At 56.8% G+C, this 21,456-nt stretch overlaps 5 protein-coding genes across 5 annotated transcripts; all 5 read right to left on the bottom strand.

Moving 5' to 3' along the window:
• Positions 1–113: 113 nt before the first annotated feature.
• On the bottom strand, positions 114–2,854 carry DICSQDRAFT_142019 (uncharacterized protein; the record flags this gene model as incomplete). The annotated part of the gene is made up of 8 exons (XM_007359930.1): positions 114–511; positions 569–803; positions 870–1,109; positions 1,168–1,341; positions 1,398–1,452; positions 1,510–1,611; positions 1,664–2,643; positions 2,810–2,854. The coding sequence occupies 8 exons, from the start codon at positions 2,852–2,854 to the stop codon at positions 114–116; spliced, it is 2,229 nt and encodes a 742-aa protein (XP_007359992.1).
• Positions 2,855–4,267: 1,413 nt separating this feature from the next.
• DICSQDRAFT_94776 (uncharacterized protein) lies at positions 4,268–11,985 on the bottom strand (the record flags this gene model as incomplete). The annotated part of the gene is made up of 14 exons (XM_007359929.1): positions 4,268–4,873; positions 4,925–5,271; positions 5,345–5,417; positions 5,492–5,681; positions 5,750–5,931; positions 5,994–6,249; positions 6,325–6,691; positions 6,743–8,851; positions 8,873–10,426; positions 10,476–10,689; positions 10,746–11,055; positions 11,113–11,267; positions 11,329–11,720; positions 11,931–11,985. 14 exons carry the CDS (start codon positions 11,983–11,985, stop codon positions 4,478–4,480), a joined length of 6,600 nt encoding a protein of 2,199 aa, XP_007359991.1. The 3' UTR covers positions 4,268–4,477.
• Positions 11,986–12,387: 402 nt separating this feature from the next.
• DICSQDRAFT_94771 (MSF1-domain-containing protein) lies at positions 12,388–13,623 on the bottom strand. Its single transcript, XM_007359928.1, has 3 exons — positions 13,487–13,623; positions 13,197–13,368; positions 12,388–13,127 (listed from the first exon to the last, which is right to left on the bottom strand). Exons 1-3 carry the CDS (start codon positions 13,516–13,518, stop codon positions 12,789–12,791), a joined length of 543 nt encoding a protein of 180 aa, XP_007359990.1. The 5' UTR covers positions 13,519–13,623; the 3' UTR covers positions 12,388–12,788.
• Positions 13,624–14,074: 451 nt separating this feature from the next.
• Positions 14,075–17,255, bottom strand: DICSQDRAFT_75073 (uncharacterized protein). The gene is made up of 13 exons (XM_007359927.1): positions 16,987–17,255; positions 16,770–16,921; positions 16,456–16,710; positions 16,231–16,400; positions 15,913–16,169; positions 15,739–15,853; positions 15,530–15,688; positions 15,357–15,475; positions 15,086–15,290; positions 14,843–15,009; positions 14,608–14,777; positions 14,465–14,539; positions 14,075–14,392 (listed from the first exon to the last, which is right to left on the bottom strand). Exons 1-13 carry the CDS (start codon positions 17,221–17,223, stop codon positions 14,329–14,331), a joined length of 2,145 nt encoding a protein of 714 aa, XP_007359989.1. The 5' UTR covers positions 17,224–17,255; the 3' UTR covers positions 14,075–14,328.
• A 1,659-nt stretch (positions 17,256–18,914) lies between these two features.
• DICSQDRAFT_123104 (glycoside hydrolase family 43 protein) lies at positions 18,915–20,783 on the bottom strand (the record flags this gene model as incomplete). Its single annotated transcript, XM_007359926.1, has 4 exons — positions 18,915–19,533; positions 19,594–19,736; positions 19,796–20,412; positions 20,453–20,783. The coding sequence occupies 4 exons, from the start codon at positions 20,781–20,783 to the stop codon at positions 18,915–18,917; spliced, it is 1,710 nt and encodes a 569-aa protein (XP_007359988.1).
• Positions 20,784–21,456: the final 673 nt, after the last annotated feature.

The following is a 21,456-nucleotide window of genomic DNA, read 5'->3' as shown; positions in this document are numbered from 1 at the left end:
TACATGCGTAATCACGTCGCAGAGCCAAGGCACCTCTTCGCTTTCGCCTGCCAATAATACAACGCCGCACGGGGACGCCTACAGGTACGGTCGAACTACGGCTTCCGCGCTCTCTACTCGATCACCCAGCGCTTGCCCCGCCCCGGGCCCGTCGACCCTGCCGAGTTCGTCGAGTGCGCGGAGGTGGCGCTGCGCGTCGACGAGTGGCTCATCTGGCTGCTCGCGCTGTTCTGGCGCGAGAGCGTGAGGGCGCGGAGCGAGTTGCCCTCGACCGGCGAGTTGAACGGGTCCGACGCGGTCGAGTTCGTCTGCGAGTAGAAGCGCGGGCCCATGGCGCGCGGCGCGGGGCCGAAGCGCATCTGCGAGGGGGGAGGGACCTCGAGCCCGGAGCCGAATGTGACGGAGAAGCTCGGGACGCTCGAGTCCCCCGAGGGGAAGTCGATCTTCTCCGAGTCGTACGTCTTCTCGGTTGGGTAGTCGCCCTCGTCGTTGAGCTCTTCGTGTGCGTTGACTATGGGATGACACTCAGTTAGCGTGGAATTACAAAACCGAGGCTTAGGTAACGTACGGTAGCGAGTGAGACCCTTGCCGAAGTTGACACGGCAGACGATGCCAAGGATAAGGACCGCGAGCGCCAGTAGAACTGCACCAGTAGTCATGACCCTGAAGAAAAACCAGGTGACGTATGTCCAGCGGAAGGTTGCCGCGATGAACATCGTGCCCCAGCCGGCGAGGACAAGGATAGCAACGGCCAAGAACGTCAGCATCCGGATCCTATACTCCCTGCGAACTGATATCCAGCCCTAGGGATTTACACAACGAGGTCAGCACGAACAGACTTGGCTCGCATCGTCTGTATCGCTACTCACCACTGAGAGCCAAGGGATGAGGAGAACTAGAACAGTGATCATGACAGCCTTGAAGAAGGTCGGGTCCTGGGTGAGACGGCCGATGTTGCCGTTGTACACTTGGTCAACCCAGAGCGCAGCCGACACCCCGACAAAGAACAGCGCGAGCTGGATCCCAATGGAAAACATCAAAACGAGGTTGTAGACGCGGTTGATGGTGCGCGACGCGCCGACACGCTTGAAGGTCTGCCAGCCGAAAGTCTGGAAGGAAGCGCGTCAACATCGATATCAAGATGCATATATGCGCGTGGCGAAGTACCTTCATGAGCCTCCAGCTAAGGAAGGCGGATACAAGCAGAGCAAACACATTGAGGGCCAAGCTGGGGATCTCAGCGTTCGAGCGTCTCTTCCAGTATTCAGGTAGGAGGTTGACGCCGCATGCGCCCTTCGTCGTCAAAGTGCTGAACTTCTTATGGAAGTCGTTGGTGTTGACCTGGACGCATCAAGCTCGTGAGACGTATGTCTTGTAAGCGAGTAAGGCGAACCCACAATCTGGAAGCCTCCCCAAGCCGTGGCCATGATGTGGGTCAAGAGCGAAGCGGCACTTTGACACGCAAGTCAACCCAAATGCGCATGGAGGGGTAAACAACGCGCGACTCACATGTGAGGGATCGACTCATTCAACAGTGCAACCAAAGACATCCCTAGGAGCCAGATCTGGAATGCGATGAACGTAATGTCCTCACGCTTCGTGTTGTCAACCCTTTATAGCCATGAGCGTGCAGCAACCCCAGCAAAACAATAGATGTACTTACACGTCAACAGGCCAGTTCAAAACGTACAAGCACTTGCGTGGCAGCTCAGTCGCGAAGACACCATTGAGGCCATGGAGGTTGACGGTGGAGGTGCCGTTGAGAGTGAGCCGCAATTGAGTCTCGGGCTTCACAACATCCCGACGGTCGAAGAGGTTGTCATCCTCATCACCAGACTCGTCGTCGCTGTCATCATCACTGTCGCTATCATTGCTAGCCGTAGTCTTGGTGGCAGTAGCGGTAGCAGTCGCAGATTCCGACACAGTGAGTGTAATCGTCTTAGCGTGAGCGGCAGTGGCAACGGCAGATGACACGACCTTCGCAGCGGATGACGACGCGGCCTTGGTCGAAGAAGACGACGCGGCTTTGGTCGAAGAAGCCCACAGAGCCTTCGTTGAGGAAGACGTTCCAGCGTCGGGCGAAGAGGACAGCGCAGACTGGATAGAGGATGAAGCCGATGACTGGGTAGCAAGGGAACTGGAAGCAGCCGACGAAAGGACAGACGATTGCGAGAGAGCGGTTGTCGAGAGAGTGGCAGACGAAGTAGACGCGACAGTGGACGATAAAACTGTGGCGTTGACCGAGAGGACAGCAGTAGTTGAGGGCGACGCAGAGACAGAGGAGTCGAGTGTGATGGTAGACACCGCCGCGGGAGACGACTGCGTGACATTAGCAGCATAATTGGTGCCGCTGCCGCTAATGAGTTGCGAGCCGTTCGCGCTTGTATGACCATCCCAGATGACAGTACATGAACTGGAGTCTAGTACCTTTGCGGGGACAGCATCGCACATGCGGAGGTCGGTCTCGTAGACAGCAAAGCCAGGGTCAGTGGCATTGCCCTGGGCTATGAGACCTGAGAGGAATTTGGCAGCATCTGCATTGGCCACAAACGCTTGCACCTGGAAGATAACCTGGATGATGCAGTGGAGAACCGAAAAAGCGAAGTAGATCTTCGTGAGCCGGGAAAAGGTGACGCGATCCCACTGTACGAAGAAGGATTCAGTACTGTATCCACAACGCGGTGGCGGTGGCTAAGCGTTCAAGCAGCATTGACCGTTACGTTGCGGGATTACGATCACCCAGTCGCAGTTACCCCACACGCCAGCGTGCGGAACCGGAATACTCTGAAAGAACGAGGCGTTCACTCACGAAAAGCTTCAAGCCATGGACGACGAGGAGATGCGGCAATTGCATTGTGGAATGTTCTGAGAACGCACATGGAGTGTTAATCGACCGATGTCATGGCAGGAGGCCCAAGACAAGGCTCACCAATCCTGGTCGAGATTGCAAACCTTGGCAGAAGATCGAGGTGCCGCTAGGGCGGAGAAAGCGACGTGAAGCCCAGCCAGTGCAACTTCAACAGTCCCGGAGGCGGAATGCAAACGACGGTCCCGCGCGCCGGCTGCAAACCGAAGAAAGGTTTTACGGAGAAGAGAAGGAGGGGAGGTGGTGATGGTAGGAACCAAGGAGTCCTGGTGCAGCCAGAGAATGAGCGAGGACGTGCAGCATACCAACAAACAAACATACTACCTGTCGCACGCATCCCATCTTGCCCGGCGTCCCTTCCCGCCCCGCGTCAATCAGGAAGCTTCTTGTCGCCATGGCTAGTCCGTAGCAACCGCTCCTCTCCGCCTGACCGCGAACACGCGAAAACACCTCACATACCGCTCCAATATTGCGATTCATAGGGTCGCTTGCACGCTATCTTCCTTCGCTGCCCTCCATGTCTGCAAAGCAGCTGTTCACCGAGGTGAGCTCGACATGGGCTGTAGGCTGCCCTAGCAACTTCCCCGCATTCGCCTCAGCGTACTCCAACAATCATCCATAGATAGTGTGGGCGGTGCCGTGACCCGTCTAGGCCGCGCAGTCCGATTCGGCCCTCGCTACCGACCGTCCTCCGACAGGCGAGAAGCAAGGCTCGAGTCCCTCGTCGTGATCCTCGTGCACTGGTACATAGCACACGCGGTGTACACACTCCCTTGCTTTGTCTAACAGCCGTCACAACGACTTGACATCAATCGACGGCGTTAGCTGTACACTGAGCTATTCTTTGTCCAGCTATTTCTAGCAGTTCCAGCGGCAATGCACGTCCCGAGCTCCGAGTCGTGGCCGCCTGCCAACCTCATTCCATTCAGCAATCACTCGTCTCCTAAGAGAAGTTAATTGACCTCTTAGATGCCCAGCACTGTCGGGTCGCGGAGTCACATTAGTAAATAGGAATGGATGACTTGATATCGATATACTTAGACGTCGCTCATCAACTTTGTGCAAGTAGTCGGCCCTTCATTATCAGCTCGCTGGGATCAAGCCATATTATGAGAACGTAGTGTGGCAATCAGCCGGATTCTGATCTGAACCGGACCAGTAACAAGTATGTACATTCATATCAGCAATGCGGCTTGGCTATCTTCGAATCTTACTCCGCAAACACCGTTCCTCGATCTCAGTGGCGTACACGACCCATCATACAGGCTCAGACCTGGCGTATCAAACTGACCACAACTGCCAAACATGCGCTGCGTCAACGGAGATAATCTACACCTGGTACCAGCGCCGTCCAGTGCCCGAAGCATTCAAGAACCAGAACGTGAACTTCTCCTCTCGTTCATCGGCAGGCACACCCTCGAACGGCCCTAGATGCACAGCATCAACTCGTGCAATGATGTACCTCTCCTCGAGCAGCGTCTGCAGCACCTCGCACACCTCTTGACGATCGTAAGTGGACCGCAGCCGCCACCGGATCTCGGCCTGTGGATTTCCGATGTTATAGTCAGCGATGCGCGTTCTACGGGATGACGGGTGGAGGCGATGGAAGTATTAGAGCATGGGAACAGCGCGCAGCCTGGGAAGGAGATGAAGATGAAGATGAAGATGGGCATGACACCGCACCTGTGAAATGCCGGGGTGGAGGAGGACGAGGCCCAGTGCGGCGCGCAGTGCGGACTCCCACACGTCGTGTAATTTCCGTCCATAGATGTCTAACCAGCGGCGCGGAAAGATCATCGACTTCAGCACAGGGGCTTCGGACATCGAGGGCTGCTCAGGTTCCTCAGTCGCGTTGTCGTTCACGAGCACTGTCCACTTCCTGATCGCGGCAGACGACACGAGGACGACGGCGTTATATCCGGTCCAGTGCGCGAGGGGAACAGGGCCTTCTGTCATGCGTTGAACGACCGTGTGGAGCGTGTCGCCTCGCACGAACTCTAACTTCGCCTAATAGCATCCTTAGCTCGTTCCTGGACGTCATTGTCGTTAGCGACTTACGAGAAGTTCCTGCTTCGTAAGGCCCGTTGGACCAGCTTCATCCAGCGCTGCTATGATCTTGTCAACGGTAGCCTGCTCATCTGTGTTCAATCCCCGGAAGAGAGATTTCCTGGCTTTTTCGAGACACGCTTGGCAGTCGATCAAGCCCTCAGATGTGCGGCGACAGAAGGCCTGCTCGCCATCTGCCAGTGTGCCATGTTCGCGGAGGGAGTGCTCGTCATCCATGTCCATCTCCGCTTCGACCTCGATGCCCGAAGGCTCTGCTGAGGGTTCTGACAGTGCATCTCGCGATGGGCCGGAGACATCCAAATACTGCACCCGGATTGCAGTCTCGATGTCGTCGTCATCTGTCCAGCGCACGATACGCGAGGATACGCATGTCAGCTCGAAGTGCTTGGGCCAGAGCCCCGGCGGGCTCACCTGCTTTCTTGCTGTTCCAGTCGATGTTGGACCGCATCTTCTGGGGGTGTGTGGTATCTACATCAAATCGGACCTGGAGACGTCATCGTTACCACTACCGCCCAACACACACACCAAGTGCACATGCTCCTCGAGAGCACAGCATACCTTATTCTCGGACGTGAGCTCGAGGAGGAAGGCTGTGTCACCGTCCGTGGCCAGCAGCGACCACTCTTGCCCTTGTTCATGGGGTGCATTCAGACCGTCTCCTTGTTGCTGCTGGACGATGAGCTCCTCAAGCGCAGATGCATCTTGGAAGAGTTCCCGATGCAGCTGGCCGCCTAGCGAATTGTAGTTGCTGATGGGAGCAGTCGCGAGGTCAACATGAGCAGTCACCCCCGGGCACTACGGTATCGGCGCTCGTACCTATCGGAGATCTTGAGCGTCCGTCCCGGCTTCGTCTTAGTAGGATCTCGAGTCGTCCTCGCTAGTACTCCGCGATTCAAAAGCTCCGTTGTTGTTGCGCGCACTGGTTCCTCCCCAACACCTTTGAGCAGCCGAGATGCTACGTCGGCGTCGTAGGTCTCGTTAGGATTGCCTAGGGCCATCTACGCCATCAAAGCAGTCAATGCACCTGTTGTAGCCGCAGTAGGCCGGCCGGCGAACGCACCTTGACTGCTGTATCGGCAACATACAGGAACTCTGACTCATAAGAGGGCGAAGGAGGCATACCACCCACTTCTGCTGTAAAGGCCTGGTGTGCAAACTGCTTCTCGCGGGCCTCTTCCGCAACAACGCTCCACATGAAGTCCCAGGTCGGGGCGCTAGGTACCTTCTCGACGATGTCATAGTGCCGCTTGATGTCTTCAATGGTCGCAGGGAGATCAACCTTTTGGCTGTCTTGCACCTCGACAAACCCGACGCGTCTGTGAGAAAGTCCCGTGCGTCAGCATTCGTATTTATGTCCGCGCTAGGGATATAAGGGTGGATAGGGCACAAACATGGCATTCTTGTCAATATGCTTGCGCAGAAATTTGACGTGCGTCGCCAGGTCGAAATTCGTGGCACTTTCTGGATCGGGATCCGGGAGGACGTCTGTGCCTCGGTGCTGTACCCAGAGATCATACCACTTGTCTTCAAGTCGGGAGAGGTACGTCTCCGTTCCCGGGACCTCCTTCAGGTGGACGAGGCGCTGCCTGACGGAATTACGGGGGACAGCGGGGAAAATTTGCTCCATAGCGCCCCAGTCAAGGCGCGTTGTACCGCGACATCGAGCTTTGATGATGGCCGATGCGTCTCGCACGAGCTCATCGTAGTCGCGGGTCCAGAGAAAGCGATGTCGTCGGGGCACCTTCACTTCCGTCTCACCTCCGGTTATGCTTCAGTGCGAGGACGACAGACATATCCTTGATTTCATACCTGTATCCTTCGCTTTCCCCTTCTTGGTCTTCTTCCCAGTGCGAGCACCTTGGGCTGCTCTTGCACCTTGCGAGGCGATGAGCTCATCCACGTCCTTCTCCTGTAAACCGGTTGGAACAGGGGCAGGAAGTGCAGGTTTAGCCACAGGCATAGGCGCGAACAGCGGGGGATGCGCCGTTGACAAGAGCTTGTCAGCGACCAAGTCTGCCTCCTTGATCGCCTCCAATATCCTTGCCTCCCATTTGTCGCTCGGCTTCGCGGAACTTTGTATGAACTTAGATCTGACCCGATTGACCCTTTGTGCAGCGGACTGCCTTAGCTCTCCAGGATGTACACGTTGGACCATGGCCTCCCAAGCGAGCTCGCGTTGTTCCTTCGCCTCGGCTGCGCGACGCGCTACGACGACACCCGCATCCTCCGCTGTCGCAGCTTTTTGCTTACCCTTCGTCGAAGCCAATTTGACCTTCTTGATGTCGCGCAATTGCTTCTTCCGCGCTTTCTCAAACCAGCTTGCGACAACTTCTCTCGATGCACTGACGATCCAGGAAAGGCGGTCTAACTGCGCGTCACGCCTGGCTCCGTCTTCGTCTTCCAAGGGCGTATTGCCTGTCGCAGGGTCGATGTAGCGGCGCAGATACTCGGTCTGATAGAATGACAAATTGTACACTGCGCTCCAGGAAATCGTACGCCTAAGAGACTTGCAGGTGGTAGCAACTTCTTGACTCGCGGGTCCCGTGGATGCAGGTGCGGGGCCAAGCAAGTGCTGTGCGTGGAGCGGGTCAGTGCAGACCTGCTGAAGGTCGTTCCAGTACAATGCGGCCTGCTGGCTGGTAGAGACCGGGGCCATCTTCCACACCGCAGGTACTCCCTCTCCAATCGCCCAGAGGCGGATGGGAGCGGAGTCGTTGAATCGCCAGTACAAAGGTGCAATTGCAGGTGTGTATGTGTCAGGAGGTGCGACATCGAAGGCAGCAGGATGATGCACGTTGCCTGTGCAAGAAAAGGCTGGAGTGTCCGACTCAGAAGGGATCAGAGGTGTGACAAGACCGAGCACCTGAAGTAGATCCAAAAGAGAGAGTATCCGGGCACGAGGCTTTGACTGTGTGGGAGTAAGCACGTTGCGAAGGCTGTCGCTAACACCGCCGACCGGCGTAGCCTGTCCCGCAGGGGAGCGGAGAAGCGTGGCAAGTTCCTCGTTGGGCTGAAGGACTGCGACGAGAGAGCAGTAGGTGGAGATGGGAATGTCCGTGAAGTAGTAGGAGATATGTACTATCCTGTGCTCCTTGGAGACAATTTGGGTGGACGACGCATCCTGTCCAAATAGCCCAACAGTTGCGAGATGGAGTGAACGCGCCCTCGCGGCCTTGCCCACGAGATACCCGTACAGCTGGGCCACTGTGTGCTTCTCGGTAAGCAGCGTATCATGAATGATTTGGTCATCCTGCTGGAATAGTGCCCCCAAGTCGGTTGGCTTGATCTCCTGCACCTCTCCGTCCTCTTGCTCGGTGGCGATTGAGGGACGGACACGACCTGACGTCTTCTTCCGAATGCCGCCGTAGTCCATCGGCTCCTCAAGCGTCTTTGCAGTACTTGTACTAGGGTTGTGAGACAGGGACCAAAGCTGCTGACTGAGTTCGGCCAGAAACGTATTCACCGCGTCTGGTGGGATCCTGGGAAGATATGCGATGCGAGCCATACGCGTGCTTCCCGTGAGCGTCGGCGCGGACGTCGTCAGGAGCTTGATCTTGCCCTTCGACTCGAGCTCCCTGAGCGTCGCCTCGAGGGTCCTCTTGTCAATTCTCGCTCCAACACGGGTACTGACTGGCTCCCCGGCCGCGACCAGCCGTTCTACGAGGGCTGCATGGGCCTCGTAAAACTCTTTGGAGCTTGTGTTGATGATTCCGTCCGCCTCAGCAAGAAGCCGCAAGATCTCGTTCTCCCGGCGCGGCTGAGAGATGTTGCCCTTTGTGCGCAACTTCGCACTGTCACCCGACTTAGTACGCTTGGTCGAAGGCCCTTCGGACACCGTGTCGGGTTGATCTCGCTTGTGAGGTACACTTGTACCTGTGCTGGGGCCAGCTTCGGGAAACTCCGGCGCAGGTGACTGGGCTCAACATTAGTACAGCAAACATGGTTCTGAGACATGGGCACAAACCATCGCTATGAGCGAATGTCCTTGGACCATTCGGGACAACTCGTTATCACCGAGCAGGGCAGGGTCAATAGGAATGTCGGTGGTTGAGCTGTCGGCCGGTATAGGATCTGTCGACCGGGGCCCTTCGCCGGCAGTGATCACGTCGAGGCTTGGCTTGTCGGAGGGTTCTTCTTGTGTATCGGCTTCGACGATGTCTATCGTTGGCAATGGGGCAGAAGGCTCTTCGGCAGCGGTGGGGACCGTTGTAGAAAGTGGTCTTCGGCGTATGCTCTTCTTCAGTGGAGAGAGGGCGTCGTCTTGCTTGCGAGCCTTCGGTGTTCTCGTAGAGCGTCGAACACCAGTGCTGGCAGCCACTTCGGGAGCTACTTGTGAGATCGCCACTGCTTCAGGGGCGCCTTGACTATCTTCAGCGATTGAGGGAGGATCAGGCTGCGCTACATCCTCCGTGTGACTTGTGACGGCTCGAGCTGATGAGATCGCAGGAGTGGGCGAATTTGAAAGCGAGGGCAAAGGTGACGAGGATGGATCCTCGAGCATTGGAACATCCTTTACTGGCGCGGAAATGGGCGGGATATCATCGTCGTTCGCAGGGGCGGGAGCGATGACCAGGTCCCGAGGAGTAGCATCTACTGTCGGCTCACGAGTCTTCCTTGGTCGACCGCGTTTCTTCGGAGCCTTAGCAGCAGCAACAGCGCCCTCCTGTACCTCTGAAGACGGCCCAGCCATGATACCAGTCGGCTCATCAACTTTTGCTGCCTTCTTGGGAGGCCGCCCCCGCTTCTTAGGGATCGGGGCCACTTCTGACAGCCCACCGTCAGTTGCAATGCTCGCAGCATGATTCTTCGGTGGTCGTCCACGCCTCTTCTTGATAGGAGGCTCGCCGCCCTTGGCTGCATCGCCCTCTCGGACAGCACCTCCGTCCAGCGACTCCTCTCTCTTCCGTTTCTTGCCCTTCTTCGACGGTGTAGGCACGGCCTCCTCATCCTCTCCCACCACTTGGGACTTCCTCGGCCGACCCTTCTTGACGGATCCGTCTGCCAAAATGGGGTTGGTGCGCTTCTTCCCCTTCGCCTTCGACAAGGAAGCGCTCCCGCTCTTCGTACTGCTCATCAGCCGCACGTGGCGGTCCAGCTCCTCCTCGTCTTCATAAAACGCCTCGACCTCGATGGGCATGAAGCCCCCCACGGCAGACATGTCTACGTCGCGATATCTCCGGTCCTCGAACCGCTCCTTCTCGGCGAGCGCGAGATAGTGAGCGACGGTGTAGTACTTGTACCGCCGCTCGCGCCCGTGCGTCTCTGCGAGCTGAGCGATCCCGAGGTCGGCAAGATGAGCAGGCGGTGGGTCCTTCTCGAGGCGATTGAGGAGGAGGTCGACAGTGCGCCGGTCAAAGTCGCCTAGTGTAGCGGAGAGCTCGTTGAGAGTCATTCCAGTCGTGCCGGCCTCTGCGAGACGGTCGATCATCTGCTTGTGGAGGGACGCGTTTGCCTTCAAGCCGGTGTAGTCCTCCACCTGAGACATCTCAATATCTGTGACCGAAGTTAATACAGAGTAGCACGATGAACTGAGACAACGAACCCTCAAGCTCATCGTCTTCGACAGGAACAGTTTCACCCCGTGCTTGCGATGCGGCATCATCTGTTACAAGGCGAATGCATGGGACCTTCTTGTCGGGGAAGCGCCTCCTATCAGCATGCGGAACGTGAACCTTCTCGATGAAGCCTTCGTCTACCAGTTCTCGAATACGCGTACGAAAGAACCTTCGTTCTGTCCTGGTAGGGTTCACGAATCCCTGTCACGTGTGATATGATCAGTAACCTCGCCCTACTCACGCGAGGAAGCACGTACGATCTTGAGCATGAGGTTGTTGGAAGTATGCATATAATGTGGGCATGCCTTCAGGAGCTTCGTCAGACGGGACTTGAGCAATGGCATGCTTGACAGGTGTCGGGAATCAATGGGGTCGAAGTGAACTGGCTCTAACGGCTTCGTCTCATCCCCGTCATCTTCCTCCTCCGAGTCGCCATCTTCCTTGGCTTGGGCCTCAGAGACGGCCTTCTTCTCCTCTGACACGACCTGCTGCCATATCGGACTTCGTTCGTAGAAGTATTTATGTACGACTATGTTGGTGCTGATACCCGGCTGCCGCAGCTTGACCCTGACAATAGTCAATGGTAAGCGGGAGAGCGATTGCCAGTTAATGAGGGTCTCGTACACAAGATCGAGGTCGACGAGCTGCTTGATGATGTAGAAGCATGTCTTCTGGTCATATCCGGACTTCTTGCCGAGATCCAGGGCACTGACACCGTGCTCTCTGCCTCTTGTGATAATCTGGAGACCAGTATAGATCATCGGAGTCAATTTCGAGGGCTATATGCGCGAACAAAATCAGCTCCCGCGGCCTTCGCACGACAAGAAAAGCTGTATCCACCCGTGTGTGCGACCCCGTCAGAGCGACGAACGTCGTCTCTGGATCGACCGCAACGCGCAGCTTATCCCCATACTGCTGCCTCAAATCCTCCAGCGGCCGAATCGTAGCATCCTCGATGATGTCCAGCCCCGTCGCCGGGGGCGGATCCTCGGCAGCGGTAGTGTCCTCCCCCTTCGCTTTTGCCTTCTTGATAGCTCGGACCTGCGGGGCGATGTATACCTCCGTCGAACTGCCCTCGGGGGTGGTCCCGATGCGGATCCCGGGCTGCTGGACGATCACAGACCAGACGAACGCACAGAACGCGTCGTCGACGTTCTGTCCCTGGACCCGGCTCGACGACGGGTGCGAGTAGAACTCGGAGACGAAATCCCTGAGGCGGGAGACGTCGCATCCTGCGCATATAGGCATCGGTCAGTTCTGCACTGCGACGAGGATGCCGAGTGCACACGGGGATGGTGAGGGCATCTCAACGACGCCGTCGAAATGATACCGACCCGCCGTGGATTCGAACCCCTCGACGACCGCGTTGCTGCCATACCCCACCGCGCGCCTCGAGCTCGACACGATCACATGGATGGAAAAATTCGCGTTCAAGCACTCACCCAAGTCTCCGTCAAACGATATTTCACGCAGACAGTGGCGGACGAGCTCGTCCATCTTGATTTCCTGCAGGCGGCCCCTGTCGAGACGTAGCTCTCAGGGCTGTCAGGATGGGCTGCAGCTCTCGGTCAGGCTCAATAAATGCTCACTTTCAAGACAATTTGCCTATCCCCTTCCACGGTGGACGAACTCAAACTTGAGCACAAGGAACGGGGCGAGTCGAAGGCAACGATGTGCAGCGCGATTTGCGATTACGCCACGGCGTCCTCTTTCGCCGTGTCCTTTTATGGAAGCGCCCGGATCTAGCCGACACTATGACATCTTTGACTCCCTACGGCCGAAAGGTCATGTCACTTCGGCGAGCCATGTAAGAAGCAGCACGCGTCATGCGCTTTGTGACTCAAACAATATCAGACATTTCGTATAGCACTACTCACAACGATGTCGACAAACAATGACGGGCGAATGGTGGAATGAGGTCGGCGGTCGAGGGATGAGGCGCACGTAGGGAGTAATAAGGGAGGTACGAGCGCGGTATCTAAGATGTTGCTCGACAACGAATCGGTGGCCAGACTGAAAGATATGCGGGGGGTTAGAGTACAATGAGTGTATCGTAATATCATGGTGTGTGAACAGGCGTCGGCGAGGGCGCCGACGCTTTTGCGGGGGAATGGGACAGGTCGGCAGTCTACTATATACGAACGTCCTCGAACCCGTCTAAAACCGCGCACGCGCAGAAGACCTGTGCGTGCGTGATCATGCTCCACCAAAGACCCATAGAATACGAAAGATCAGACCAGAGCCAAGAACCGAGTGCACGCAGACGACGAGGGTCGGGGGCGGGGAAGGAAGGCACCCGATTATGCTGTCTGCGCTTGCTGTCGGTCACGGTTCTCCCAGAGTTGTCGGAGGACGTCCGAGAAGCCGAGCTTGCCGAGTTGTGCGTTCTGCTCAAACCGCTGAACAAGCCAGTTTTCGAGCTTGTCTGATGCAGTTCGCCAGAGGTTCATCTGCGCCTGTATCTCAGCCGTCTGATGGAAGGACGTCTGTCCGCGCGACGCTGGAGAATAACGGATAGTCTCGTAGCACGTCGCGAACTGCGATAGGGAGAGGTTGACGGAAGTGATCGTTGCTGTTTGCGTTGCGGGATCGATGAAGGACACCTCGCGGACGAACGCGTCTTCAGAACCGCCAAACAACTGGATGAGTCGGGATTAAGAGACATATGTCAGGGAGGCAAGAGTCACACAGAAGAGGTCGATGCATACCTTCACTATCCATGTAGGTGCCTTTTGCTTGCACCCCAATATCCGCTCCGTCCGCACGATACCAGTGTTTGGGTCGACGGAGCGGTCCACGACGTCGATGGTGACTACATGACTGCAGTGCGCGTTCGGGTACTTGTGCCACATCCCAATGACGACATGGGACCAGGGGTGACTGTACAGGCAGACACATGCAGGACAAAACGAGCGCAAATCAAGGGTAACGAGGGCAAGGAGGGAGGATAGTCAGCGGAGAGTTAACTTCGCACGGAGGGCAATCAAGCCAGACTCACTCGTAATTGAAGAGCTGCGAGAAGTAATGCATTTCGCTGGCGTAGTAGAGTCGAGAGGCGTCTAAAGGGTGCTTGGTACGGAGAGAACGGGATATAGGCGAGTATAAAGTAGGTCTTGCGATGTGGATGAAGAAAGGGAGATGATGACCGTCGTGTGGAGAAAGCGGCGAAAGCAGCGCACACGACGACGGGTGGGAGGTGGCAGTGGGTGCCCAATCAGGTGCCGGCATTTCACTGGAGTGTGATAATTTTTGGAGAGGCCCGAGTCCCCGCATTCCTTCCGGACCCTCCCGATCCCCCGGCCGATGGCTCGGACTGATGCAAACGATGGAGCTTCTTCAGACGACCAAGGCCAATTCTGAATCGGCTCGCACGACCTGCTTTGGGTGACTTGATGCTATGGTTAGACATGGTCGGACTTCCGTCTAGCGCACTATCTCCGTGTTCATGGGATTTTGGCGGCGGAATGCGCGACGAGCTCGAGGCGTTATCCACAGTATCTTCTGTGAGGTCGACCCATCACAATAATAGCAGACCTCATCGATCAGGTACGCCTGCCAGTTCAGTACTATTCGCGGAGGAACATATGATACTACAAGAGAGACACGCCACCACAGAGGGTGGAATACTTCCGTGTCCGCGGCGGGCCGCCCTCGTGTCTCGTGCCATATCTTGCGGACGATGTCAGCACAATGGCGCGATGCATGTACTATCTATCCCATCCATGGGAGGGCGAAGCACAAGAAATACATCCAAATATACAACAGTCCGATTGCCAACGTCGTGCGCGCGGATGAGACGGTACCCCTCGAGAAACTTGAGCAGCCTACAAGAAGAGCGCTCTAAACCCGGTTTCGCTCCGCAGCGATCTCCTGCAGTTCCGCAAGCCGTGCCTTCATCTTGGGCCTATGAGACCGAGTGGAAGACACCCGTGTGAGTAACTTCCATAACGCCGTCAAGGTCAGATGGAACACATACACCTCGAGCAGCTTCAAGTCCAGCGCCTCCTTCTCCTGCTGCAGCGCAAGTCGCTTCTCCGCATCGAGCTTTGTGCTACGGAATGACGTGAAGCGTCAGGGTTCCATGTCAACGGCAGCGAGCAACTCATTAGAAGCACTCACAAAACGTATCCGCCCTGACCGTCGTACTGCAGGATCATCGAGTGGTACTTCCACAGCGACGGACGATGCGACACGGTGAGGAGCGTGATACCGAGGCGGGTCGCATGCTCCATCATCATCCCCTCCATATCCGGAGGGACGAGCGAAGTCGCCTCGTCAAGCACGGCGTACTAAGAGCGCCCAACGTCCATGCATCAGCTCGCCACCCATCATGTTGCTCGCACAAGGGACGAACCTTCGGTTTGTGGTAGAACAGCCTCGCCCACGCGATCTTCTGCTGGTCGCCCCCACTCAACGCCTCGCGCCATTCGCGCGCCGCGTCCCAACCGCCCTCGCGCTCGACGATGTGCTCCATCTGCACGACCGCGAGGATCTGGAGCAGATCGTCGTCCGTGATGCCCCCTACATGTGCGAACATGCCAGCGTTCAGATACTTCAAATGACCGTGAGGGAAATACGGGGAAGCGAAAACACTCACGAGCTTCCATGTCCTCGACGCCGTGTGGGTAAATGACTTGGTCCCGAAGCGTTCCGAGGGAGAGATAGGGGCGCTGCGGGATGAGGATGAACTGGTCCGCTGGGGGCTTGCGCACGATACCGCCGTACACCGGCCAGAGACCTCCCAGGATGCGGAACAGAGAAGACTTGCCGCAGCCGTTAGGGCCCACGATGAGCAAGTGTTGCTGAAGCACAGGGACAGCATGGTCAGTACCCGTTACGCGGCTATGCGGCAGAAGGGTATGGCTCACCCCTGGCTTAACGTAGAAGCTGAGGCTCCGGACGAGAATATCGCCATTCGGCGTGACGATCGGGACGTTTTCGAATTCAATCTCCTCGGACTCGTATATGACACCGCGGCCTTTGAGGACTAGTTCGCGTGATCAGTGGTTCAGTTTGCACTGTCAAATGGCGGACAACACACTCTTCGCATGTTCCTCGTTGCTCGCACTGCTGACAAGTGCCTTCTCAAATTTGCCCTTGCGCACGTCATCCATGGTTTCCAATAGAAGCGCGACACGCGTAGTATATCCCGCAAGCTCCGAAAGGTCCTTGTACGAGTACATGACACGTCCGACGGCATCTAAACCAGTCTAAGCTATATCGACGGATATAGAACAACGGAGCACTCACCGGACCCAGAGAGCAGAAGCCGCCTGTTCGTCACGAAGCCTTCGGTACGGCCACCCATGTCAAGCAGAGCTGCGCCTGGGAGCTTGAAGAAGACGGGAATGGCGCAGATGCATAGCTAGTTCCACGCAAGCTGTCAGCGCAGTCACACAACACAATTGAAGGAGGCCCACTCACCCCAAAGCTTCCCCACAGCCACTTGACGATACCTTCCTCGAAGCATCCATGCCACCATCGTCTCCGTAGCACGCGATTCTCGTGCTTCACAAGCCCCGCGTACTCACGCTCGATGAGCATCTTTTCGGTCTCCTCGCCTCCGAAGAAGGCAATCTCTTCGGCGAACTCGGCTAATCTTGAGTGGGTGTGACGGAGGTTCCCGGAAAGCTGGGCGGATATGGCGGTGTACTGGCCGAAGGGAGGCGTGAGGGCTCGGACTGCCATAGAGAACGCGTTTTCTCAGCGGAAGCATTGGGCATCTAGAAGTTCGAAGCTCACGGAGCGCGGCGGATGACTGGATGAGGACAGTCAGAAGGAGAAGACTTTCAGCACCGACATTCTGCGACAGCTGATAATTGTACAGGATGACGTCCAGCACGGGTTTCGCGACATTGGCATAAATAGCAGCCAAGTGTGTTGAGAATCGCTGAATATCGTGAGTGATCATTCTGCACAATCATTCAGCCACTCTGCTCCTTTCCAATGATTCTCGCTGAAACCTACTGGTCGGGATTCTTGACACGGTCGTCCAAGTTTGCTAGCTTGTAAAACGTCTTAAGGTCTGTCGGATCACTCTCATCGCCGAGGTACTGCTTCATGACCTCGCGCGTCAGTCGAGTGCGGTAGGCCAGGGCGAGCTTGTTCTCGACATAACCGAGCCAGCTGTTAGTCCATGTGGCTGGTATGGCGACAAGCAACCAGCGGAGGATATTGAAGAGAAAGGGGACAAACTGCGCGCGCACTAAGGACGCTACAATCCTGGAAGAAGACCATGTTCATGTTCCAATGGGGCATTGTCGTCGATAAGAGACACTCACTTTCCGTCCAGCGCAGCGACATAGAGCGAGATAACGGTCCGGAAAATGAGTAGACTGGAGTGCATGCATAATAGCATGGCCTCCTTAGAGCGAAGGCTGGGAATCACGATACGCAATATACGCGACAGCCTCTGATAGAAAAGCGCATCTACCTATGCATTAAGACACCGGCTGAGCATACCATTCGAGCTAAGACGAGGGAGCGATGGAGACTCACTGCAACTCTGGGCGCTTTGCCCGCACCATCACCGTCCTTGCCCTTCCCTCTCCGCTTCGAGGATGCAGAAGACGTTGAGGGTGGGCGCGCAGACAGACTCTTGTAGGTGGTGGATATAGCATAGATTACGAACGTAGCGGTGAGCCCGCGTTGAACGAGGGGCCGGTGCTTCACGTAGGCAGCGACGAGCTGGGCGACGCGTTCGTTGGACGGCCTCATAGTTGACTGCACGGCCATCGCGAGACGCAGCCTGTGGAGGGAGTGGGATGCGTTCTTGGGACGCCAGATGAAGTATTGCAGGTGTAGAGGGAAGAACGTTGGACGTTGTCGTGCGTCAGACCACTGTTCGCATGTGATAGATCGCTGCGCGGGGTATACCGATCTCGATCAGGCAGCGTCCGTCCGGCCCGGCGGCCCAGCGCTCAGCCACTGCCTGATGTCACAGTACTTATGTACCACCGTCCACCGACTCGATAAGGTCCTCATCCAACTTGGGCCCCTTGTACTGTTCTGGTTCAAGGCTCTGTGCAGGCACAGTACAGTGGGAGTTCTCCGATGTCAGTTGATCCCACCAGTATCGCGTTCTGTCAAACGTGAAGGGCGACGTGAAGGGCACGAAACCTTCATGTTCGTCCGAGTACTTATATCAGTCAATGGGGAGGGACCAGGTGTCGATTCTCCATCCAGCTCGCTTTGCGTCTACAGTCCGTCTGCAATCACCCATCAACATGTCCCCAATGCGCACACGGGCATATAGAAGACGTCAGCAGGCGGCAGCCACTGTTGTGGCAAGTCCTACAGCTGAGTTGCCTAACACTACACCGGCAAGCCCAGCTGTGAAAGAAGAACCTCTTGAAGTACCTATTCCCAAAAAGCGAAAATGCGACGGGAAGGACACCTTCTTCAACATCACTCAAGCAGGACGAGACCACTACATCCTCGTCGAGCACACGCGTTATCGCGCAGTGCCAGTGGACGCTTCCAATCACGGAACAAGCAAACGAGGGCGACAACGTCTGGTAGGGATCCGCGCGCTCTGCAACCATCCAGTTCTGACTTCTGCCTCCTCCAGAACAGTGCCGGAGCCTCCAACGAACCTGACCTTTCAAGCGAGTCTGTCCCTCGGGTCCCCGAGAACGCGCCCCGTCAAGACGCCCAGGAAGACACGCCTAAGACTCGCAAGCGTCGTGTCGTGATGGCCTATGTCCTAGTGCCTCCCCGTCGCAGGCAGCGGTCTTCTGGGCAACGCCTCTCGCAGAGTCAACCCAAGGCCCATCTCCGCTCTCGCTCTCATGGCCGCTCACGTTCCCGATCTCGTTCCCGGTCCCGTTCGCGCTCGTTTGTCGATCCCTGGACTTCTTCGTCTTCTCAGAACGGGTTGCGCAGACGATCTAGCCAGCGAAACTCTTCCAGCTCGGCAACATTTTCTCGGCTTTCGTCGCAAGCAGAGTTGCGAGAACCCTCTTCATCTTGGCAGTCACTCGCTGGTCGTCGTCCTTCACAGGTTTCTGGCAGACCCAACCGGCAGCCTCAATTCAACACGCGTTTGTCGGTAACCACGGGCGCATTTGACTCATCCAGTGGAGCCACGATGCCATTATTGGCTCTTCCGAGAGAGAGAGCCAGGGACTCCTTGGGTGTCACAAACTTCCTCGCTTTCTGCTTCCGCAGCTTCCCATCCCTTGAGCCAAATGCACACTCCTGAGTTTCTGCGTTCCACTCGTGTCAAGCCTGTTTGGAGATACCCCATCCTCGGAGATATCCTGTACACGTCTTCCGGCTATGTAAATGTTCGGCCAAATTTTAGCTGTATTACTCGAATGCAACATTGTATACACAGCAATAACATATCCACCCGATCGAGCACATTAACGGACGTCCGGATGAATGGTACATGAAGGTACAACCCCTCTATCGGACTACAGTATTCAGACATCAATGATCAGATCGACGACGTCGCCCGCATCGATCCCACGCGCTTGAGAAACAGCAAGCCAAGGAGCAGTCTCGTTCGAGCGCGCGCGCTCGTACACGACGCGAACCGTAGAGCTGCCCTTCGACTTCGCGGTCGCGTTGCCGTCGATGGTGACCAAGCCCCCATTGACCTGCGCGGTCGCCCCGCCGCTGACCTCGACGCGAACGCGGTTGATCGGGTTCGACAGGTCGAATTTGGCCCCGGACGCGCTCCTCACGACGACCTCGTACGTGCCGTTCTGCCCGCCCTCGGTCTTGATCGACAACGGGGCGACGCCGGAGGGCAAGCGCAGGTCGCCCGCGTCGGGCCCGAAGCCGAGGTAGAGCGAGTCGGGCTCGACGAAGAGGCGCGCAGTGTAGAGGTAGCGGTCGTCGTCAGGCGAGGGGCGCGCGTGGTGCGGGTAGTAGAGCTCGCCGGGGTTCGCGCTCGAAGCGACTACGGAGCCGTGGCCGGTCGAGAAGATCGAGCGGGACGCGTCCTGGGAGAGCACGGGGTTCGAGCCGGACTTGTAGTACGGACCGGAGACTTTGTCTGCTACGGCGTAGCCAACGCCGTAGTCGGGCGATTCGTAGCTGATTCCGTGAGAAGTCAGGGTTTTCGTCTGAATGTGAGACACAGGAAAGCACTCTTACTTGTTGGCGGAGTACGTGAGATAGTATACTGGGTTGCCGCTGGAGTCGTAGCGCTTGATGGTAGTCGAGCCTTCGGACCAGCGACGGTCCTTCAGCGTGCCACCACTCGCAGCGTGATCATTGACGTGCGCGTTCTCCCAGGCCTAAATAACCGCCGGTCTTGAGTTTCAAGCTACCAGAAACGCGTCTCGAAAGTACGCACCTGAGGCTGAAGCGCGTAGGAGATGACCGCGACCCAGCCATCCTTACGAGTCGGACCGGGGAAAGAAGAGTTCACCGACGTCTGCCAATTCTTCGGCTCGCCCTTGTGCACGTCCTTGAAGCTGCTGTGTACGGACGGAAGCGTCTTCGCATGCGGGTCGTTCCACCATGCGCTATCCAAGCGCACGGCGTAGATGTTGCTCTCCTCGATATACTTGCCAAACTCGTCGCTCCAGACCCAGTTGCGGTACGCGTTCCGTGAGAAGAAGAGCCAGATACTCCCGTCGTCGTCCCAGAACACATCCGGATCGATGCTCGGGATGTACGTGCCTTTCGGCGCTGACTTACCCTCTTCATGCGTCGAGGGCGGGACGAGGTATGGGGGCCGCATGATCAGGTTTACGTCATCGTAGTCCGGATCGAAGGGGTAGTAGTCGATCGGGCGGTCCGCGATCTCAACGAAGGGGCCCTGGGGCGAGCGCGAGACCGCGACGCCAATTTTGGATGCCTCCTCAAAGTCGGGGTACTTGAAGTACTCTGCGACCTTGGTGGCATTGAGGAAGCGGCCGGCATGAAAGAGGAAATACCAGCCGGTCTTCTCCTGTAAGTCGCCACGCCCTGTACAGCCCCGCAACCATTGAGATCTCTGAATGCGTACGCACGTTATAGTAGACCTCAGGCGCCCACCACCAGTCCTCCGCCCAGATGTTCGCAGAATCATTCTTGATGGCGCCTCCAGGGATCTTGGTCCAAGTCGCGAGGTCCGGGGACGTGTAAATGCCGTAGTACCAACCCTCGTCGGCTCCCTCGGTGCTGTACGCCCAGTACGCCCCGCTCCTCTTGTCCCAGCGAACGTACGGGTCCGCAGCAACAGTTGTCGCGTTATTGATGTACGTGCCATTCGTATGCCAGGTCGCAGGTTTGATTTTAGCAAACGAGGCGGGAAGCAAGCTTGCCAATGTGAACAGCACGGTGAACCGAACCATCATCACGACCGTACGCGTCCGACGCTGAGCAAGAGCAGGAAGGAGGGACCCTCGTCGTACCGCATGTCTTGGCAGCTGCTTTATACGCGTCGGGCCCGGAAACCGGTCAGCTGGACATGCGGGTAGCAGACGAAGTCAATGTCGTGCGTCGGGGTGATCTGGCGCACATGTCAGTCGGCATCTGAGCTCCAGCAGTGGACAGGAACATTTTTCTGACCAGCCACTAGGGCCGCTCAATTCTTGAGGACGCAGGACGCAAGACGCGTTCAGAGGCCATTGATGGAGGTGATGGGCTAAGCGAGACTAGCCGACGAGCTCGCCTTCGAAACCCCTCGAGCGACGATAACACTCATCCCCCCTCACAAAGTGCCTCAAGGGTAATGTCAATCGACGCGGAAAGCCTTCGTCTCCAACATACTCGCGATTCATATTTTTCTGTTAGGTTTGGGACACGACAGACCCCTTGGAAAACAACGAGCACAAGAGATGAGGTTGGTACCTTGCCATATGCGGCAGGTTCGGCTAGCCCATCACATCCATCAGTTGTGCTCTGAGTGCGTCCTGCGTCCTGCGTCCTCAAGAATTGAGCGGCCCTACTAGCGTGCCAGGGGAGGCGACGGCACATCATATTGCCCCATCAGTGGAAGGGGCTGCGAACGCAAACAGTTCGTCATGC

This window comes from Dichomitus squalens (genome assembly GCF_000275845.1).
Source record: "Dichomitus squalens LYAD-421 SS1 unplaced genomic scaffold DICSQscaffold_1, whole genome shotgun sequence".
NCBI classification, from domain to species: domain Eukaryota; kingdom Fungi; phylum Basidiomycota; class Agaricomycetes; order Polyporales; family Polyporaceae; genus Dichomitus; species Dichomitus squalens.
Note: the sequence above shows the minus strand (reverse complement) of the source record. Positions and strands in the feature narration are given on the sequence as shown.